The sequence below is a fragment of the Montipora foliosa genome, unplaced genomic scaffold, assembly GCF_036669935.1.
Source record: "Montipora foliosa isolate CH-2021 unplaced genomic scaffold, ASM3666993v2 scaffold_432, whole genome shotgun sequence".
Lineage (NCBI taxonomy): Eukaryota > Metazoa > Cnidaria > Anthozoa > Scleractinia > Acroporidae > Montipora > Montipora foliosa.
This window is the reverse complement of record NW_027179737.1, coordinates 25001-45000: the sequence shown is the minus strand read 5'-3', so window position 1 is coordinate 45000 and position 20000 is coordinate 25001. Positions and strand designations below refer to the sequence as shown.

General features: G+C 37.5%; 2 protein-coding genes across 2 annotated transcripts in view; one reads left to right on the top strand and one right to left on the bottom strand.

Annotated features, from left to right (window-relative positions):
• Positions 1-20000, top strand: part of LOC137988858 (obscurin-like protein 1) — a 42001-nt gene that overhangs the window by 20216 nt on the left and 1785 nt on the right. The window contains exons 4-6 of the mRNA XM_068834814.1: positions 14921-15193; positions 19257-19277; positions 19697-19795. Of these exons, the coding sequence (XP_068690915.1) occupies positions 14921-15193; positions 19257-19277; positions 19697-19795 (393 nt within the window). The remainder of the gene's footprint in view (positions 1-14920; positions 15194-19256; positions 19278-19696; positions 19796-20000) is intronic.
• Positions 7227-11138, bottom strand: LOC137988881 (uncharacterized). The gene is made up of 5 exons (XM_068834834.1): positions 10742-11138; positions 9493-9760; positions 8303-8535; positions 7660-7970; positions 7227-7451 (listed from the first exon to the last, which is right to left on the bottom strand). Exons 1-5 carry the CDS (start codon positions 11136-11138, stop codon positions 7227-7229), a joined length of 1434 nt encoding a protein of 477 aa, XP_068690935.1.

The window sequence follows — 20000 nt, the reverse complement described above, 5'->3', positions numbered from 1 at the left end:
TTATATCAAATTTTGTAATATTTCGAGACCATAACGTGATGTCAACATTTCAAAATAAACCTTATGCAAGCAAGGACGTTAATCAGTAAATGTTATTTCATAATTCACGGTTATTCAAACGTAAACTTACATTTTCCACGCGTCAACGTTGCCCCAATCGATTTCTGATAAAACAGGGTCGAAAGAACCGTTGATCTCTGCCGATAATCGTTTTTTTGGACGTCGAAATAAGTTTCGCTATACATTTTCTTACAGCTCCTTGCAATTTTTTCCCCGTGGCGATCCCAGAACCCTATGGTGTACCATCTCCTCCAAAAAGCAAACTTGTAACTCAACATCCAACTTTACCGTTGTCAACATCGGACTTTACAGTCAACATAGAACTTTGTTGTTATCAACAACGGACTTTACAGTTGTCAACATCGCACTATTGACTCAACATCCGACATTACAGTTATCAACAGCGGACCATTGGCTCAACATCGGACTTTAGTTGACTATTTGTAACTCAACATCCAACTGCACAGTTGTCAACATCGCACTATTGACTCAACATCCGACATTACAGTTATCAACAGCGGACTTTGTCACGTCAACAAAAGAAAATGTTCGACTTTGCCAAACGCCATGTTCGTCTTCGTAAAGTTCGATGTTGAGTTCTCTTCGTGCGTGCCAAATCCGCCAATAATTATGGGATTGCCAGAATGACGTCACTATGGCAAAGCCTCGCTCTCGTGTGAACTGTTCTTCCACGTGTTGCGGCCGCGAAGATTTCAGTAAGATTTCAGCAAGATTTAGCAAGATTTAAGCGCGATTTCAGCAAGAAATTAGCAAGATTTCACGCTAAATGGGAAACGGCAACAGCCACGGCAACAGCCAGTTAAGCCGACTAAAAAACACACCACTACAAGTGGCAGAGAGACTCGAATCTTTGGAACACCATGATCATGAAGGTGAGATAACTGAGCTTGAGCTTAAAATGTTTCGTAGCTAGCGCTATTTTTCGACTAATAATAATTGAAGGTGCCTTATAAATGTAAAGTGCAGAAAATAATGCTGTTATCCCGACGTTCTATCGCAATCGGTGAAAGATTTCCGTATAACCCCATCAATAGTTATGCATACCGTTCTTAAAACTGAAACAAAAGCCAAAACAATAGAACTCTAAAAGCAAAAAAATAGCACACATACCTAATTAATGTCACCATGGGGTTAGTTATGCAATGAAACATAACAAAATTTGGTAAACTTACTGATTGTCATGCAATCTTCCTGATGGTGAGGTTAATTTTTTGTTATGAAGTTAATTTGAACAATGTGTAAACTGGGGCCCAGTCCCTTTTTGAACTTCGGAACGGGCAATTGGGAACACTAATTAATTATTGGAATTTGGAAGTGTTGGTTTAATAACACAAAGTCAGCTTCACAATAAAAGTAAGAATAAAAAGAAAATGGAATGGATGTATAATGCCAAAAACATATACTAACCTTCAGTTATGCAAACTTACTGATTGCATGCTCTAAGAGAAGGTACACTGAATAAAAATTAGAGGGCCAGATCCTTATGAAATGAAATGGACACCCTGAACTGGTTACTGTTGAATACTTTCAGGTGCTACTAGCACTAATATTGCTAGTGCTGCAACAGCAAGAACCTCATCCCACGAGGATGCAAGAGCAATACCAACTGCAACACCTGCTGGAACAGCTGGGTCATCATGTATTGGCAGCATTCCTGGTCCTTCAGGAACAACAAGAGCTGTGCAACCAACAGCAAACCTAAGAAATTCTGTCTCTGCCGCAGCCTCAGCTCAAGAACATCGAAGGCTGTTCAATTACAAAACATCTTATGCAAACACAAAAAAGAAAAGCAAAAGACCTGCACCAACTTGCACTTTGAAGTTTTTATGCATGGCAAAGTGTGATTTAGTGAAGCCACCCTTAACTGTAATGGAGCGCACACAATTGGTTAATGCCGGTCTTGGAGACTGCAGCATACAGTTTGATCTTTCCCAAAGCACTCTTCAGTGTCATGAGAGAATAATTCAAACATTTCCAAAGCTTGGCACAGTGGGGTACGAGCTCTTGCTTTATCAACGTGGTAAGGATTGTGGCTTTTACCATGTAGCTCCCCCACATACCCCAAAGCGGTTAAAGGATGCCTGTGGAAATTCAAAGATTTATATCAGACCCCTTCAGAAAGATATTGAGCTGGAAGAGATTGCTGTTGAAGAAGAGGTAAATTTTGTATATAGTTTGTTATACTCATTGAAATATATTCCCAATAAAACTACTGTAGTATGGAAAGTAATTGATTGGCATTGACCTTTTTCTTCCTCACCTCATTATTATTTACCCTTACTTGCATCTGGCAACTCGTGCATACACGTAAATGAAAATTATACATGTACCTTATATGTTTATAAAGTTACATTATGACCGTTGTCTTATTTAATAAGATACTTGTTATATTATTTTAGGCTCAAGACTGTCCCATTATTTTGTGTTTAAAGTGTGGCCTTCCGGTGGCCATGATGGAGATGAAGAATCATCACCAAAATACATGTATTGTTCATGAAAGCCCACAGAAAAAGGTAAGAAAGTCGAAGGCTTGTTAGATCGATGTGAAGCCAGCCAGTTGACTTAGTTAATTTGTTAATTTTTGTGACAGTAATGTTTCTTTGATACACTGTACTGTGAGACCTTTTCGTATGTATTCAATAGTCATTAAGCAGTGTTACCCTAAAGAAGAAATATTTTTTTATGTTAAAACAGAATCCAGGCATACACTGTTTTACTACATCACTACTTTTTGCACTTACAGAAGCAAAGGACTGAGTCCTGGATTGACAATAATGTTGACAATAATGTTGACAGGTAAAATTGTTATTATTGTTGTCACTCTGTGCCTTCATAGATCACAAGTATTGTGGGTAATTATACATGTATATATTGCAAGGTATTACACCTGTTTACATATGCTGTACATGTACGTTGCATTATTACAAATTATGATTTATAGGTTTACTAAACTATTAAATTTAATTTAATTTCCAAAAAAAAAAACCCCGCAATATTGCCTTACCGTTAGCATTTCGTATTCACGGGTTGGCTCAAAGAAGCCTTTGATTACATCTATCTATACTCACACCTATATCCGTTTGCGCATGCGCGTATAACGAGCTGAAAAAAGGAGTCTGAAAAGAATAATTGTCTATACATTTTTTTTGTATCATTTCGTAGCTCTGAAGTTTCTGTTACCGCAGACAATTCTACATGTGTTCTACAAGAACACCGTCCTGGTGCTAGTGGGGAGGATATTGAAGGTAAGCTCTGCTGAACATCTGGAGGCAATCCAAATATTTCTGCCCAGAACCTACTTAAGCTTGGTGGTAAACTATGACATCATTTAAAAGTTAATGTTATATAATTCATGATGTATTAAGCATTTATGTCCTGCAAAATTATTATGCAGGCCATTTAATGCCCAGTCTTAAATGACTTGAATGTGCAATTTACAAGGATAAACTCTTGCTCAACACTTTTATAGCAGATGTAGCTATCAATGCGACAGCAAAATATGAACTAGAATCAATACAAAGGAGCATGTTCTTTATCTAGGATCAACATGCAATGCAATGTTATGCAACACGGATGCACCCTGTTCTATGAGCCGTCTGTCGAATGGTCGTATTGTGATTTCAGGTAGCCTGCAAGCCCTTCATGGGATATTCCCTGGTAAAAGCAAGGACGAATTAAAGATTCCTCTCGAGTCAGCTGGTTATAATGTTGAAAGAGCTGTTGCACAGATTCTTAATGATGATGATGATGATAGTGATAATTGTCTTGAAGTTTCATGCCTTGGTCTTACAAATGAGCAAAACATTCGTGGTGCTGGTAAATAATGTTGCTTATATGGCTTGTTTATAAGAAACTTTAAAATGTTGTCGTCACTGAGTAAGATCTTCAAAATGGAAAGTTTCAATTTTAGTAAGTGACCAGAACATTTTTAAGTTCCTATTAATACGTTTGACGGCATTTTTATGGTATTTTGTATAGCTTGTTTGATTTCTTCAGTTATTTAGTGAACCATATGACCTTACCAGAGAAAGAGATTTTGTTTTCCATTTGTACCTTAATTCGAAGATAAAAGACATAAAGGCTTTAATTTTGTGACCCCTTTTAGGCTGTGAAAAGGAACTATCCCTGGCATCTCCAGAAGATGTGATGGCTCAGTTTAGGTCCATGACTATAACAAGCGGTACACAGCTAATAGACTTCAACAGAATGCACAGATCCATGGTTCAACAATTAATGCGTCTGTACAAAGATCCTACAATTGATATTCGGAAATCACCTGACGTAACCTTTTTGGGAGAGATGGCAGCAGATCTTGGAGGTCCTACAAAGGAGTTCTTTCACGTTGCTATTGAGGCCCTCGTGAAAATGGATCCTTTATAACGAATGCAGTTATTCACAGGCGAGCAGGGTCATTATGTCCCAATATGCAACATGGATGCTTTATCAAGCGGCTGCTTCGAGATGGTGGGCAAACTGTTAGCACACAGCTTTTTGCAAGGTGGGACTGGACTGGTTGGTCTGGCACCTGCCGTAGTAAAGTACCTAACATGTGGCTCAGTCGTTGAGGCACAAGATCTGGTAACAATCACTGACATTCCTGATTTAGACATTCGCAGTCTTCTTCAAACAAAGGTACTACAAGTGCATTGGAATAGAATGAGAATGTTACGATTCTTGAAATTACTTGGTCGACTTTGTATAAGGTGAATTGTTAACATGCAAAAATGTATGTTCCTTATTGAAGATTGGTGTTAGTAGCACCCGTGTGAAATAATAGGCAAAAGAAATGAAGGGTTATGGTTTCAAAAGGGGTTATAAACTGGTCTTATTGTACTTTGTTCACAAAGCAACTTTCACTTATTGAAGCTTGAAACCTTTTTCATTTCAGTTAACAGGTGAAAATACTGTGCAGACTTTGGATGAGGCTGAACGTGACAAGATAGAAGAGCTAATGGTACGGCATGGCTTCACGGACCTCCCACTTAATGATGCAAACAAGGATAAGGCTTTTCAGGATATCATCTTTGGAGAAGTAATTGTGACAAGAACCGCAGCCCTGGACTCTATATTTCGTGGTTTAAATGTCATTGGCGTTGGAAGTCTTCTAAGAGTGAAACCCAGTATTTCCAAGTTTCTATTTCCAACCCTAGAAGACGTCCACGTTGACATCACGGTAATGAAAAGCAAGTTCCGGCTCTCTCCCTCAGCAGAAAAGGACACAACAGAGAAGACCAACGCTTTTGATTGGTTTTTCCAATTCCTGGATGAATGTGATAAGCTGACAGGTTATGTCTGCCTTGCTTCTGTACAAACAAAGCACCTAAGAGCAGCTAGTCTTATTTGATACAGTATAAATATAGTATACATGTACACACACTCCAGCAGAATCATATTGAAATTTATAACATAAAGCACTGGTCTAGCGGTCCAGGAAATCCCGATGGAGAGAGGAGAAACATTTTGCCATCCCTCGGGGGCGTGTTGATTATTTCTGGAATAACCGAACATAAATGTAAATGTTTGATCCCTGATCCCTTCCAAATGGGTACCTATTAAATTCTGAATATACCCCACCCCTCCTCCCGAACAAAAAATCAAAAAAAAAATCAACCCGAAGCACTTCACTTTCAATCAGAAATGTCTAGTTTCTTCTCCTAATTATTGGCATCTACATTGCATTAAGATGTGAACTTTATCTTATTATAACCCACAGCAGTCTATTATTATAGGTGACACCATATAACGCTTTTCAGTGTATAATTGTAACACTAACTTTTTTATTTGTTGTTTCAGATGAACAAACTGGCAAGTCTTTGTTACACACGATGATGGTATTCATAACAGGATGCCAGGCTCTACAGTCTGTGGACAAGTTCTATATAATGTTTAACAGTGATGATAGGGTGTCTCTCTTTCACTCAGACAGTTGCTTTAACAGAGTTCATCTTCCTTTGTGTCAAAATACCTACCAGGAATTCTATGATGCTTGCCTTACATCTGTGAAATTTGGTGCAAGAGGGTATGGTCGATTTTAAAGCACCCGTTCATCACACATGTGTGGCTATAATAGCTATTCTTATTAACTTTTCCTGGTTAAATTTGTATTGCTGGTTTGACACAGTTTTGTTACATTAATTTTGTGACTTTCATTGTTTCACGGAGTTTAACACCTCACTGGAATCCAGTCAGGTAAATTAATACTGACTCTGTTCAAGTTACTGTTGGAATTATCCTAAGGTATAATCAAAATAATGAAATGTACAATTTTCACTTGTGTTTTTTAACCCGAAGATTATAATATTTCTTAAAATAGGTTTTTGGATTCAAACTCTTATAAGTGGTTTCCTCTTCACTTGTTCGTGTTGTTCTGTACATCTTAACTGAAGGCAGAAAAACCTTGAGGGCCCAGGTCTGTGGGATTTTCAACTGGTTAGCCTTCTGTTTGAGTACAGTTCTACATTTAGTCTTGATACGTTGATTAATGATGACAAAAACGTGTTAATAAACTGAGTAAGAACACATTGCTGAAAGACCTTTTGCTACTGTTGAAACAATGGACAGAACCCCCATATAAATATCAATACCATAACAAAGTTCACAAATTATGTAATATAAACATCTGTATTTGCTTATAGCTTTTACTGGGAGTTTCCGATCTTTTCCAATTATTTTGCAACGTCTTAGGTGGTATCAAGCTTTCATATAATAGGTGCGATCTTAACATTATTTTTGCGTTCATGCAACAGCGGAAGGAAATACACAAGCGCATTATTTTTAAAACTAAAATTCAGCAGTCAACTTTGCAGCAATTCCTATTCAGCCGATGTTGTTGAAACATGCTCACAGTAAACCTTAAGGTCTTAAAAATATTCGCGTTTTCTTAAAAGAAAAAACGGTCTTCTAATAGCGCTTGTATCTTTTTATCGTTTATTTCGTTTGCTCTTAGATTAAAAGCCTTCTGTAATGCAGATTAGAATGCCAAACATGACAGATATTAACCCTTTCACGCCGAAAATTCCTTGTTAGAAAGGGTACCTCCTCTCCATAAATAGCTGCGGGCCACCTTAAATTGAAAGCTGCAATAATATTCTGTAATCACGAGTGCTTATGATAACAGGACTGTACCCAGCCATTTACATTAATGCTTAGGAAAGGACTGGAGGACTTAGTAGTTCATTGACACATTCAACAGTACGCAAAAAAACATCAACTGCATTACTGATTGAAACATCCTGCAAGAGAATTGATCTTGCTAGGCTCTGAAGTCCCTGTTCATCTAAGGGGCTGTTGGTATCTGGAACTTCGACAATGTCTTCAGATGGAGATGCTACTGGTCCCTGCCAGTCAATCCCATAACTTGAAAGATCACTCTAAGGAAGATTAAAGAGTGAGTATGTTAGGCAGATGAAACAGGTACGCTGACAAAGATAAATTAACAAACTTTATCAACTGCACGTTCATAATCAAAAAAGAGATTCAATCACTGGGCGTCCAACACAAGCTGCAATCATACGAGTCTTATGTTCAACAAAGGCAACAACAGACTTAACATAAATTGAATAAAGCAATGAGTCATACCTGAAACACCTCCCTGCCAACAGTTGATCCTGTTCCCCAAAGACGCTGAAGTCCGCTTATCCACAACTGCATTGGTGCGGCATTCCTTTCTGTCCTCAAAGGATGATGCACCCAGGCATTTTTCCAGTTTGTTAGATGGCAATTGATGACTGGAAGGAAAATATAGTGCAAGCACCACAACTGGATATCATCATTAGGATCAAGAAACCCACACCTTTCAAGATCTGAAAACAGCTCGTAAAACAGAACAACGCAGCCTCCAAAGACATCTCTCCATAGCCTTTCTATCCTTTGGTTGTGTGTGCTCTTGCCTGATAATTAAAAAAGGAAACAATAAAATTATACCTGAATCAAGTTATAATTGGCAGTGATTTCAATCCAGGATTAAAAAGCTATGTGGCATTTTATATGGTTGAAATGTGGACCTGAGTAAAAAATTCTCTTAAAAAAATTATATGTATTCTGTCAATGTGGCATTCCAAATCCTTCTATAGAAAAATAACTTGTGATGAGGTTTCTTGTAGAACAACTCAGAAGAAGACATTTCCTGGATTAATTTTGGTGGAAAAGAAATAGAAGTTATTACTGTGAACACAAAGCTGTATGGTCCCTAGCTTAATGATTTTAATGAAGCATTATTTACTTGTGATCATGGTTCCTCTTCCTGGACCTCTCTGTGGATGATTCAGCATAAACCATGACACATCTACATTTTCACCACCTTTATTGGACCTCACACGTGATGGCAAGCCATATTCATTGACTGGCTCTTCAAACAATTGAAGGACAGTTGCTGCCTTGTTGTTGTTGGATGCATGTAGATAGACTGATAATCTAGAGAACCCATCAATTCCTCCATGAATTACTATTCTCCATCTGTAGTTCAACAAATAAAACTGTGTTACATGAATCATTCAGGGGTTGGGGTGGTTATTAGAGAACATGGGCTTATTTAACGTCATAACTCGGCTAGCGCACAGAAATACATGTACAGCTGTAGACTACATTTCCGTTGATAATAAAAAAAAATGAAGCTTTGAGCTCAAACAATGAAAATGACTTGAATGACACAATCATTAAACTACAATGTATGTTTAGTCTGGTGAATCATTTTATGCAAATCAAGGATGGTGTAATGAAATGCAGAAGGTGGTCCATTTCAGGAACAGTAAAAAGGCCAGCCCTTCACTAATAGTGGAAGGAAGGTAACTTGAGTGATCACAGTTAGCAAAATTCTAGACACTCAAATGCATTTCGTGAAATGTGCATGTGCATTGTAACCATCCTGAATATTGTGAAAAAAGAAAAAAAGCTTGGGACCTGAATAACATGAACTGCATGCATAGCATAGCATCTGGCTCAGTGACTTTCAGAATTGTACAAAAATCCCCAATAGTCCTACTTGCTTGAAAGGATTAAGACTTCCAGGGTGGGCGCTAATTCCCATCCCTGATTAATGTGCAAAATGTTCTTATTTAGTTAAAAGAATGAAATTTAATTCTTTATTCTTTTAACTAAATAAGAACAGTTTGCACCTTAATCAGGGATGGGAATTAGCACCCACCCTGGAAGTCTTAATCCTTTCAAGCAAGTAGGACTATTGGGGATTTTTGTACAATTCTGAAAGTCACTCAGCCAGATGCTATGCTATGCATGTAGTTCATGTTATTCGGGTCCCAAGCTTTTTTCTTTATCACAATATTATGGTTACAATGCACATTCACATTTAACGAAATACATTTGAGTGTCCAGAATTGTGCCAACTGTATTCACCACTTTCATTGTTCATTTTCACTCTCCTACAACAATTTAATTTTGAACTTATTTCTCAACCTTATTAGTTTGTGGTTCCCATCAATGTGCCAAAGAACAAGGGGAGAATGCACATGGTATTGTCTCCTTCTTATTGCTACGGTCCACCTCTGCAAAACTCCCACAGGGTCTGTTCTGATAAGAGATTGACGTATTCGCTCCCTCTGAACACGGTGCCCTTGACTCTGGAGTAGACCTTTAAGCATACGAATGCCAATGTTGGGGTTGCTGTTTTGGGCAGCTGTGACCAGTTCATCAAGTTGTTCATCAGGGATATGACTGTAACATCCTTTAGAACGTCAATTAGTTAAAATTTGACATGATACAATGTAAAACACCCTGGAAACAAGGCAACTTTATGTGATTCCTAAGGGTACCTATTTGATATGCTAGATTACTTTTGGACAATATTTTTGTATTTTGTTATAATTTTGCACTGAAGGCCCGGACACACGGTGCAACATTCTTCACTCAATGTGGTTACACGCTGCAACATTTCCTGGCTTTTCCCTACTATACAAGATACTGCAACACTACCCAATCCTAAAACAGTCAAATATGTCAAAGAAGAGCTAGGAATTTAGTTTTAGACAATAAAAATTTGCGGCTTGCAATGTTGCAGAAGTAGTACGTGTTTCTACTTAACTTATATCCAATATTGCGTGCAACAATTTACTCATTGCGCGCAATGCGGCACCGTGTTGAGCCTTAATGCAGCCATCTCTCATTACTTACTTTCTTTTTTTCATTCAATAAATTTCGAATTTCTGATGACATGGGTGCACTTTTATCATAAGAGGAATTCTGGGGGTGGGGGAAACATCCCATATATTCTCTTAAGGGATGGACCATTTTATTTTTCATTTTTTTTTTTGGGGGGGGGGGCGGGAGAGTTGGGCAATTTTTTTAACATGAATTTTTTTCCGTCTTGTGGCTGTGCACTAATTTTTTTCCGGGATTGTTCCAAATTTTTTTTTTTCTTTTGGTTCGTTGCGCAAGTGAATTATCTTTTACTACTTTTGCTGCGCATGTTGGAATTTTATTTCGGAAATTTCCCCCCCCCCCCCCCCCTCGGCCAAAAAAATATCAGAATAAAATGGTCCATCCCTAAATCGAATCGAAACCATGCTCTTTGCAAAGCAATCATCACAATTTTGGCCAGCGAATTCATCACCTGCGTGTACGTAGCAGTACTTACACAATGTGAAAAATACTATAATCTGATTATTCATATAGGCACTTCCATCACCGGCCGCCGTGGTTTTCTTACCAGTAATACTAAGACCAAAGACAGCCATCCTTCTTTCCACTGTTCGCTTTCCCACTCCAAGAATACAACTGATTTCCTGTACTTTAAAACCATGTTCCAATAAAAATGCGAGATGATCCCTGGAGATCTCAAATGATGGCCTACCACGCTGACCTGACGCAGAACACGGAGGATAGTATCCTCCACTCGCATTCGCGGAGCTCTCCATAGCAGCAGCAGTTGAGTGAAGAGTACCGATCGTATCAATAATGTCCTGGTCAACGTCGAGGTTGACCAGCATTCTATTTAAGAAATCGAGTCGCACAACAATAACCCCAATTTCAGATACATCGGAGAGTGCATCAATTCTCGAGACCAGATCATTCAACATGTCAATAACACTCCTCAAGTCCGCCATCTTTTTTCACACGAGAGCGAGGCTTTGCCATAGTGACGTCATTCTGGCAATCCCAAAATTATCGGCGGAATTGGCACGCACGAAGAGAACTCAACATCGAACTTTACGAAGACGAACATGGCGTTTGGCAAAGTCGAACATTTTGTTTTGTTGACGTGACAAAGTCCGCTGTTGATAACTGTAATGTCGGATGTTGAATCAATAGTGCGATGTTGACAACTGTGCAGTTGGATGTTGAGTTACAAATAGTCAACTAAAGTCCGATGTTGAGCCAATGGTCCGCTGTTGATAACTGTAATGTCGGATGTTGAGTCAATAGTGCGATGTTGACAACTTTAAAGTCCGTTGTTGATAACAACAAAGTTCTATGTTGACTGTAAAGTCCGATGTTGACAACGGTAAAGTTGGATGTTGAGTTTGCTTTTTGGCGGAGATGGTACACCATAGAACCCTTTGCGTATAAAGCAGAGATCCGATTACTGGAAACTCATTCATTATGCAAAATTCACTCATTAATGTTCTTTGCAGCTTAAAATAATAGAAATAAAGTATCTTTAACAGCTGTTAGTATAGAATTTCAACAGATGGATTTTTCATAATTCGCTGATAGACGTTGTTCAATTCATCACAATCCCAGCAACTAGATTTATAGATAACTTTGGACATAAACGATCCTTCTAATCTTGCCAATGGCCAACCAATTTTTACAGTTTTTAGATAATTGCCATAATAACATCAAATTCACAATTGAATTTGAGGAAAGAACTTGAGAAAAGTAGTCAAATCCATTTCCTGGATATTCTTCTTAAACGTAATCAACACAATTTATCAGCATCTGTTTATCGTAAGAAAACTTTTACGGGGCCTTATACCAAATGGTATTCACACCTAGGAAATACAAAATCAACCTTATCCGCACAGTTGTTTTCGTTGCTATGGTATTTTTTCGCCTCTTTTTTTATTGCAATCAAACTGTGCCTTCCACTCTTGAATGACGTCATAAGAACACGTGATGTTTTTTGTTTTTTCTTTTTTGGAGCGAGTTGAGTTTCGAGAGTCGAGTCACAACCATCTAACGTTGAGTTTATAATACAGTCCTGTGGTGTGATATAACGAGCCAGTGCAATAAGGATGCCATTTGAGCACACATACAGAATGGTTATCCAGTAGGTATCGCAAGCTATAATATTAATGATGTTTCAGGAAGACAACAGCAAAATGCTGAACACCCAACAACGGTACCTAAAAAGATAATTTACATAGTCCAACTCTACTTGGGTGCTGAAATTTTGTATTAGTAAATTTTACCGTTTCATCGATCTTACAGTGCTTTTTAATAGTACGCTCAACATCACGTCCTTTTTCCCGTATAAGGACAGATCAGCTCGATCTTGTATGTACAAAAGTATCTACAAAGCTAGTTGCTGGGATTGTAATTAATATTGCATTGGTAAGACCTTGTTCAGTTTTTGCAAAATTCAGATTTTTTTTTAAATTTTCATTATTATTATTATTATTATTATTATTATTATTATTATTATTATTATTATTATTATTATTACTTTATTAATTTTGTTTTTAACTATTTTTTTTTTCTTTTTATAGACGACGCATTTGTAGTCGGAACTATTTTAATTCCAAATTTCTTCGAAATCTAGTGACGTGTACGGGGTTTGCGAAAAATTTAGCAAAATAGCCAGGAGTTCTCGGTTCCTTGAAAATTTTTGTATCTTCCAGCTCTTTCCTATATGATACTTCTAGATGCATAAGCCTTAAAACTCGCTTCTGAACCCTCTCGATTTGATCAGACAAATAGACTGGTAAAATAAAATGGAAAGCTTGAGAGGCATATTTCCAGACAAAACGAATAGATGCGCAGTAAAATTGAATCAGAGAAATGCGGTCAATACCAGCGCTCTTAAGTTGCGCTCTTAAGCAAATAAATTATCTGTGAGGCTTCCGCAGAAATTTTTTCAACATGCTCATGCCACTTTAGGTCATCCCCTTTTGAAACACCTAATATTTTAGCCGAAATAAGAGGTAAAATTATTTTGGATGTAGAATTGTGTATTTGTTTAATAGTGGCTGGAATATGTTACATTCTGCAAATAGTCAGTGATATTTGATCTAAAAGAAATTTCGTTATATACAGTTTGCTGTTATAAAGTATTTTCCCAAAATACTCTTATTTTAAGCAGTCGCTCCTGTAGTTTACGTATCCCCACAAAACCAGACTGTCGTTGAAGGAGAAACAACCAACATTAGCTGCAAGGCGAGTGGTGTACCACATCCAAAACTATCCTGCAAATTCGAAAATGTTACCAAAGACTGCAAAGAGTATGGAGGGATGGTACCAGTATATAGCCAAAAACGAGGCTGGTGAAGAAAGTTCCAATTCTATTCTTCATGTATTAGGTTTGGTTTTTTTATGCTATGAGTTTTTTCACGTGATTTTGAAAACAAAAGGGTTTGAATTCAATAAATAGATTTACTTCCAAATAAAATCAAGAGAGTATAAATCATACTCTCTTGATAAAATAGATTACAGTTCAAAAGGCAGCCAGGTGGATTTCCCGCTACTCCGGCTTAAAAGGAATGCAGCTCATAGAAATTAGGATTTACGACAAGACATTTTGCAATCCTACCCAGTGCCTTCTCTAGGGGTGATCTAAAGCTGTTAGGTGAATCCTTTTATACGCGCCCTAGTTAGCACACATTAAACACAAACTTGGTGAAAAGATTGCAGGCTTTCGAAATGTGGTGTTGGAGAAGAATGATAAACATTAGCTGGAAAAAGAAGCTTGCCAATGTGAGAGTGTTGCAAATGGCTGGTAAAAATCGGAGATTGTTGTACACGAAATAGAGAAGGAAAATAGAATATTTTGGGCATGTCATGAGACACGATGAGTTGCTAAGTGTAATAATGGAAGGAAAAGTTGAAAGAACAAAAGCAAGAGGACGACAGATAAAGATGTCTTTAGTTGATATTTGCACATGGACCAATCAGGAAAAGAAAAATGTTATTATTAGGAAGTATAAGGATGGAGAAAGTATCACATGACCTCCTACCTCCCCAGGAGATGGAACTTTACATGACACGAGTTAGCGCTATTTCTTATTAATGAGGTGTAAACATGTGTCAGGTACGCTGTGTATACTAGTCCTTGCAATGACTGCCAACGTGAGTATAATATGGGACAAACTAAACTTCAGTTTGGCGTGCGTTTAAAGGAGCATAAAAGAGCAATATTCCTTTGCATAAAAATAGTGAAGCTTTGTCGTAACATGCCTGTCAGACCAACCATAAAATTGGGTGAGATATGTCATTCAAACGTTATCACCGCCATCTGGCGGTACTATCAACACCTTTCATTGGAATCTTGGCACATTAATTCCGCCCACGCTCCTTCAAAACGTGATCATGGCGGTTTTTTCAAGTTTTACCCTACACCTATTTACACCTTAGTGATAAGAGGTGACGCTCATTAGTGATCGTATGAAAGAAGTACTATAAAATCTTTGGATTACCCCTAGAGAAGACACTAGGCAGAAGTATCGAAACGTGGTCTTCAATTGTAATTTTTAAAAGTGCATTCATTTTAAGCTGAGTGGAGCAGCACGAAACTATGTTACATTTACTTTCCCAGCGATTGGTAACCGGAATTATCTTTATATTGTAGTCGAAATTTTCCTTTTATTAACACTGATTTCATTTTATTCGAGCAATGGGCTGGATTTTGTGAGGATTTTTATCTCACCGAATTGCGCCATTTTAATCTCAGAACTTCCCACTGCTGAGATATCTCCAAACCCATATCCCACAATGTTGGAAGGGGATAAACTGACATTGACTTGCAAAACCAATGAAGTTACATCGCAAATAAAGTGGAAAAAGAATAACGTCTTGAAGATTCCAAGGGCCAACATCAATGAAAACGGTGACAGCAGCATACTCGTTATTGAAAAAGTTGAAGTTTCTGACAGTGGTGAATACTCATGCCAAGCACTGAACAAGGCAGGCTCTGCGTCCTCTTCTGTTGATATCAAAATAAGAGGTAAAATTGTCACCGACGCAGAATTGTGTAGTTGTCTAATAGTGGTTGGGGAATATAACTATTTGCTTTAATTAATTAATTAAGGTGACTAAACACATGTTTGATCACTTATACTTACATTTCTGCCAAATTTATGTAGTTGGAAGCTCAAACTTGATCACTGATAAGTGCTACCACGAAAGTTTATATTTTTGACAGTCAATGTTCTCTGTAAGCTCTTACCGTGGTATCGCATCTACAATAGGCGTCAAAATAAGTTGACACATTGTGTCTGTACAGCAGTTTTTAAGCTTAAAAGAACGGGGCTGTTTGTACCACGCTTTAAATTTTCCAAAAGACCCCCTCCCCCATTCAATATTGTCTGTTTGTAGTCAAAGATCACACGAATAGACCAATTTCGATATATTAAAATTCAGTCCTAAACAAAAGACATCATCTCGAGGCTCTGGGGATTAAACTCATACAAATCCTTACATTTATTCCCCAGAGCCTCGAGCTGATGCCTTTTGTTTAGGACTCAACTTTAATATATCGAAATTGGTCTATTACGAAACAACATTGTTTGGGGGAGGGGAGAATTGGGTAGCCTAGCAAGGACAAAGAGTTAAGAATGATAGCTAATGACGGAATAGGGGGTTGAAAGGGCCAATGTGTAAACAATTTTGTCCTCGACTGTAGAATAAAACAAGGCCTAACTGATGGTTTTTCCTCAATGAATGAGTTGCCAGTGATCGGATCCCTGCTTTATACCCAAAGGGTACTGCGATCGCCAGGGGGCCAACATTGCAAGTCGCTGTAAGAAAATGTATAGCGGAAAATTCTTTCCACGTCCAAAAAACGAATTTAGAGAGAGATCAACGCTATTCAGAAGTCGATCTGGGCAATGTTGATATGTGTCAAGTGTAAGTTTTTGTTTGAATTACCTTGAAATATGAGATATAATTTGCTGATTAACTTCCTTGCTAGCGTAATGTTACAAGGTTTATTGTGAAATGGTCTTGAAATATTACAAAATAGGGTATAAATCTGGCGGAAATAACTCAAAAAAGCCTTTTAAGTGGCATTTACGTATGTATAGCGGGCTGGCTTTTCTAAACTAAGCAATTCAAATAATATTGCAAATATGCCTAGTAACAATCATTGTGCTGTGTTGGGTTAATTGTGACAAAGATCGAAGGTACCCAGAAAAGCAGAAGATTCTTCCTCACGTTGAAATATTACGATTTTACTCGCCCACGAATAACATAGATCACTTGTCGTGGGCTGCTGGCTAGAGCTATTAATCCTGACCAAGTCAAGGTGTCAATGCGTACAAAGGTATGTTCAAGTCATTTTGTACGTGGTTACAGAACCCCTGAATGTCCTACCGAACAACTTCGTATATAGAAGAGTCCAATTGTGAGAGTAAACCTCAAAGACCTGCTCCAAAGATCAGATCTACAGAGAACTAGTATATGGAGATGACGCTTTTCACGAATTGTTTGAAGTTGAAGCTTGACAAAATTGCTTGGATCCAGTCACTGTGACTTTACTACTTGTAGATGGTAGTTTGACAGAAGCAAATCTTTTTTTTAACAGTTGAGGCATATCGAAATCAATTGAAACATAGAACCTACCTCGAGGCAGATTGGGAGATTGAAATATGGTTTGCTGGAGTGTAAGCATCGTAATACATTGAAGTGATTCGGGGATTCATGTACCCAGAGAGTTTGAAGAAAATAAAAGCGGCTCAAAAACCGTTGGATTTTTCTCAGTCAAACTATAACTTAACCTATGGATTTCCTCATGTTTCTGATCAGTCCTTTCATCCCTCCATAGAGCAATAGCTTTGTAAAGACAATTGCCATCTGCAGTCTGCAGTCTCTGACAACGACTTCCCTGTTTTAAGGTCGTAAATTTTCTAGAAGCCATAATTCGTTTATGCAAGACGTAACTAATCAGAAAACACCCTATACACACGAAAATGCAATTTAATGGCTTTATTAAGTTACTTACTTCAGATTTATATCAAATTTTGTAATATTTCGAGACCATAACGTGATGTCAACATTTCAAAATAAACCTTATGCCAGCAAGGCCTTAATCAGTAAATGTTATTTCATAATTCACGGTTATTCAAACGTAAACTTACATTTTCCACGCGTCAACGTTGCCCCAATCGATTTCTGATAAAACAGGGTCCAAAGAACCGTTGATCTCTGCCGATAATCGTTTTTTTGGACGTCGAAATAAGTTTCGCTATACATTTTCTTACAGCTCCTTGCAATTTTTGCCCCGTGGCGATCCCAGAACCCTTTGCGTATAAAGCAGAGATCCGATTACTGGAAACTCATTCATTATGCAAAATTCACTCATTAATTTTCTTTGCAGCTTAAAATAATAGAAATAAAGTATCTTTAACAGCTGTTAGTATAGAATTTCAACAGATGGATTTTTCATAATTCGCCGATAGACGTTGTTCAATTCATCACAATCCCAGCAACTAGATTTATAGATAACTTTGGACATAAACGATCCTTCTAATCTTGCCAATGGTCAACCAATTTTTACAGTTTTTAGATAATTGCCATAATAACATCAAATTCACAATTGAATTTGAGGAAAGAACTTGAGGAAAGTAGTCAAATCCATTTCCTGGATATTCTTCTTAAACGTAATCAACACAATTTATCAGCATCTGTTTATCGTAAGAAAACTTTTACGGGGCTTTATACCAAATGGTATTCACACCTAGGAAATACAAAATCAACCTTATCCGCACAGTTGTTTTCGTTGCTATGGTATTTTTTCGCCTCTTTTTTTATTGCAATCAAACTGTGCCTTCCACTCTTGAATGACGTCATAAGAACACGTGATGTCTTTTGTTTTTTCTTTTTTGGAGCTAGTTGAGTTTCGAGAGTCGAGTCACAACCATCTAACGTTGAGTTTATAATACAGTCCTGTGGTGTGATATAACGAGCCAGTGCAATAAGGATGCCATTTGAGCACACATACAGAATGGTTATCCAGTAGATATCGCAAGCTATAATATTAATGATGTTTCAGGAAGACAACAGCAAAATGCTGAACGCCCAACAATCGTACCTAAAAAGATAATTTACATAGTCCAACCCTACTTGGGTTTACAAAGTTATGTCATCGCTAGGGTGCTTAAATTTTGTATTAGTAAATTTTACCGTTTCATCGATCTTACAGTGCTTTTTAATAGTACGCTCAACATCACGTCCTTTTTCCCGTATAAGGACAGATCAGCTCGATCTTGTATGTACAAAAGTATCTACAAAGCTAGTTGCTGGGATTGTAATTAATATTACATTGGTAAGACCTTGTTCAGTTTTTGCAAAATTCAGATTTTCATTATTATTATTATTATTATTATTATTATTACTTTATTATTTTTATTTTTAACTATTTTTTTTTCTTTTTATAGCCGACGCATTTGTAGTTGGAACTATTTTAATTCCAAATTTGTTCGAAATCTAGTGACATGTACGGGGTGTGCGAAAAATTTAGCAAAATAGCCAGGAGCTGTCGGTCCCTTGAAAATTTTTGTATATTCCAGCGCTTTCCTATATGATACTTCTGGATGCATAATCTTTAAAACTCGCTTCTGAACCCTCTCGATTTGATCAGACAAATAAAATAAAATGGAAAGCTTGAGAGGCATATTTCCAGACAGAACGAGTAGATGCGCAGCAAAATTGAATCAGAGAAATGCGGCCAATACCAGCGCTCTTAAGTTGCTTAAGCAAATAAATTCTCTGTGAGGCTTTCGCAGAAATTTTTTCAACATAGTCATGCCACTTTAGGTGGAATTTGTTCTCCTCATTCACGATCGTCCAGATGTTTTAGTTCAAGCATTGCCATGAGTTCACTTTATACTGACAGAATTTTTGCTCAGGTTGGAAACAGTTATAAATATGTAAAAACAAAGGGTTGGGATTAGAGTTTGCCAATTATGGTTTTAGAGTTCATTAATGCAATAGCTGTTTCGTTGGAGAACTCACTCAAAACAATACACTGAAAAGAAAAGTTGAGTTTTCTGAATTCTTTTTTTTGATAGGGCTCCAAGAACAAAGACCAGGTAGTTTTTTTAAAGTGTTGTGAGCTTCTTTGTTCCTTTGAAAGATCTTTGTTCCACCGTGTAGTCTGTTAATAATCAATATGCGAGCAAAAACTTGATGGGACTTCACGGGTGTCTACTCACGCAGTTCTTAACAGGATTTATAATCAGGAAGTGATTATGTATGACTGGATGACCTAAGTGTTTTTAGGCGAATGATCCGGCGTATTGGACTAACTTATGATTTATGAGCTGTCTGTTCTGCCACAAACTAGTGCAGCAAGATCTAGTCCTGTCCTTTCCTAGTTGGACTGGGTTCCTTTAAGCTCCAATAAATGAAGAAGAGTACCAATGCTCTCACTCCATATTCAGCCTCGAATGACAGATATCATGTAAAAAAAAAAAAAACTTGCATTCATTCATGGTTCTGTTTTTTACAGCTACCAGAGCTATAAAGTGGTACTACATGGTCGGCCCTTTGTCTGCTGTGGTGTTATCAGCATTAATCGTTTGGTACCTTTGCAAACGACGGATGACAGGTACACATCTCTAATCTTAAGTTAAAGAGTCTTACATGTTTCTATGTAGGTATTTGTGATCTCGTGGAGCAGTGTAGTACATTTGAAGGGTTATTGTCTATCTTTTTAGTAGTGGTAGTGGTAGTAGTAGTAGTAGTAGTAGTAGTTAGTAGTTAGTAGTTGTAGTAGTAGTAGTAGTAGTAGTAGTAGTAGTAGTAGTAGTAGT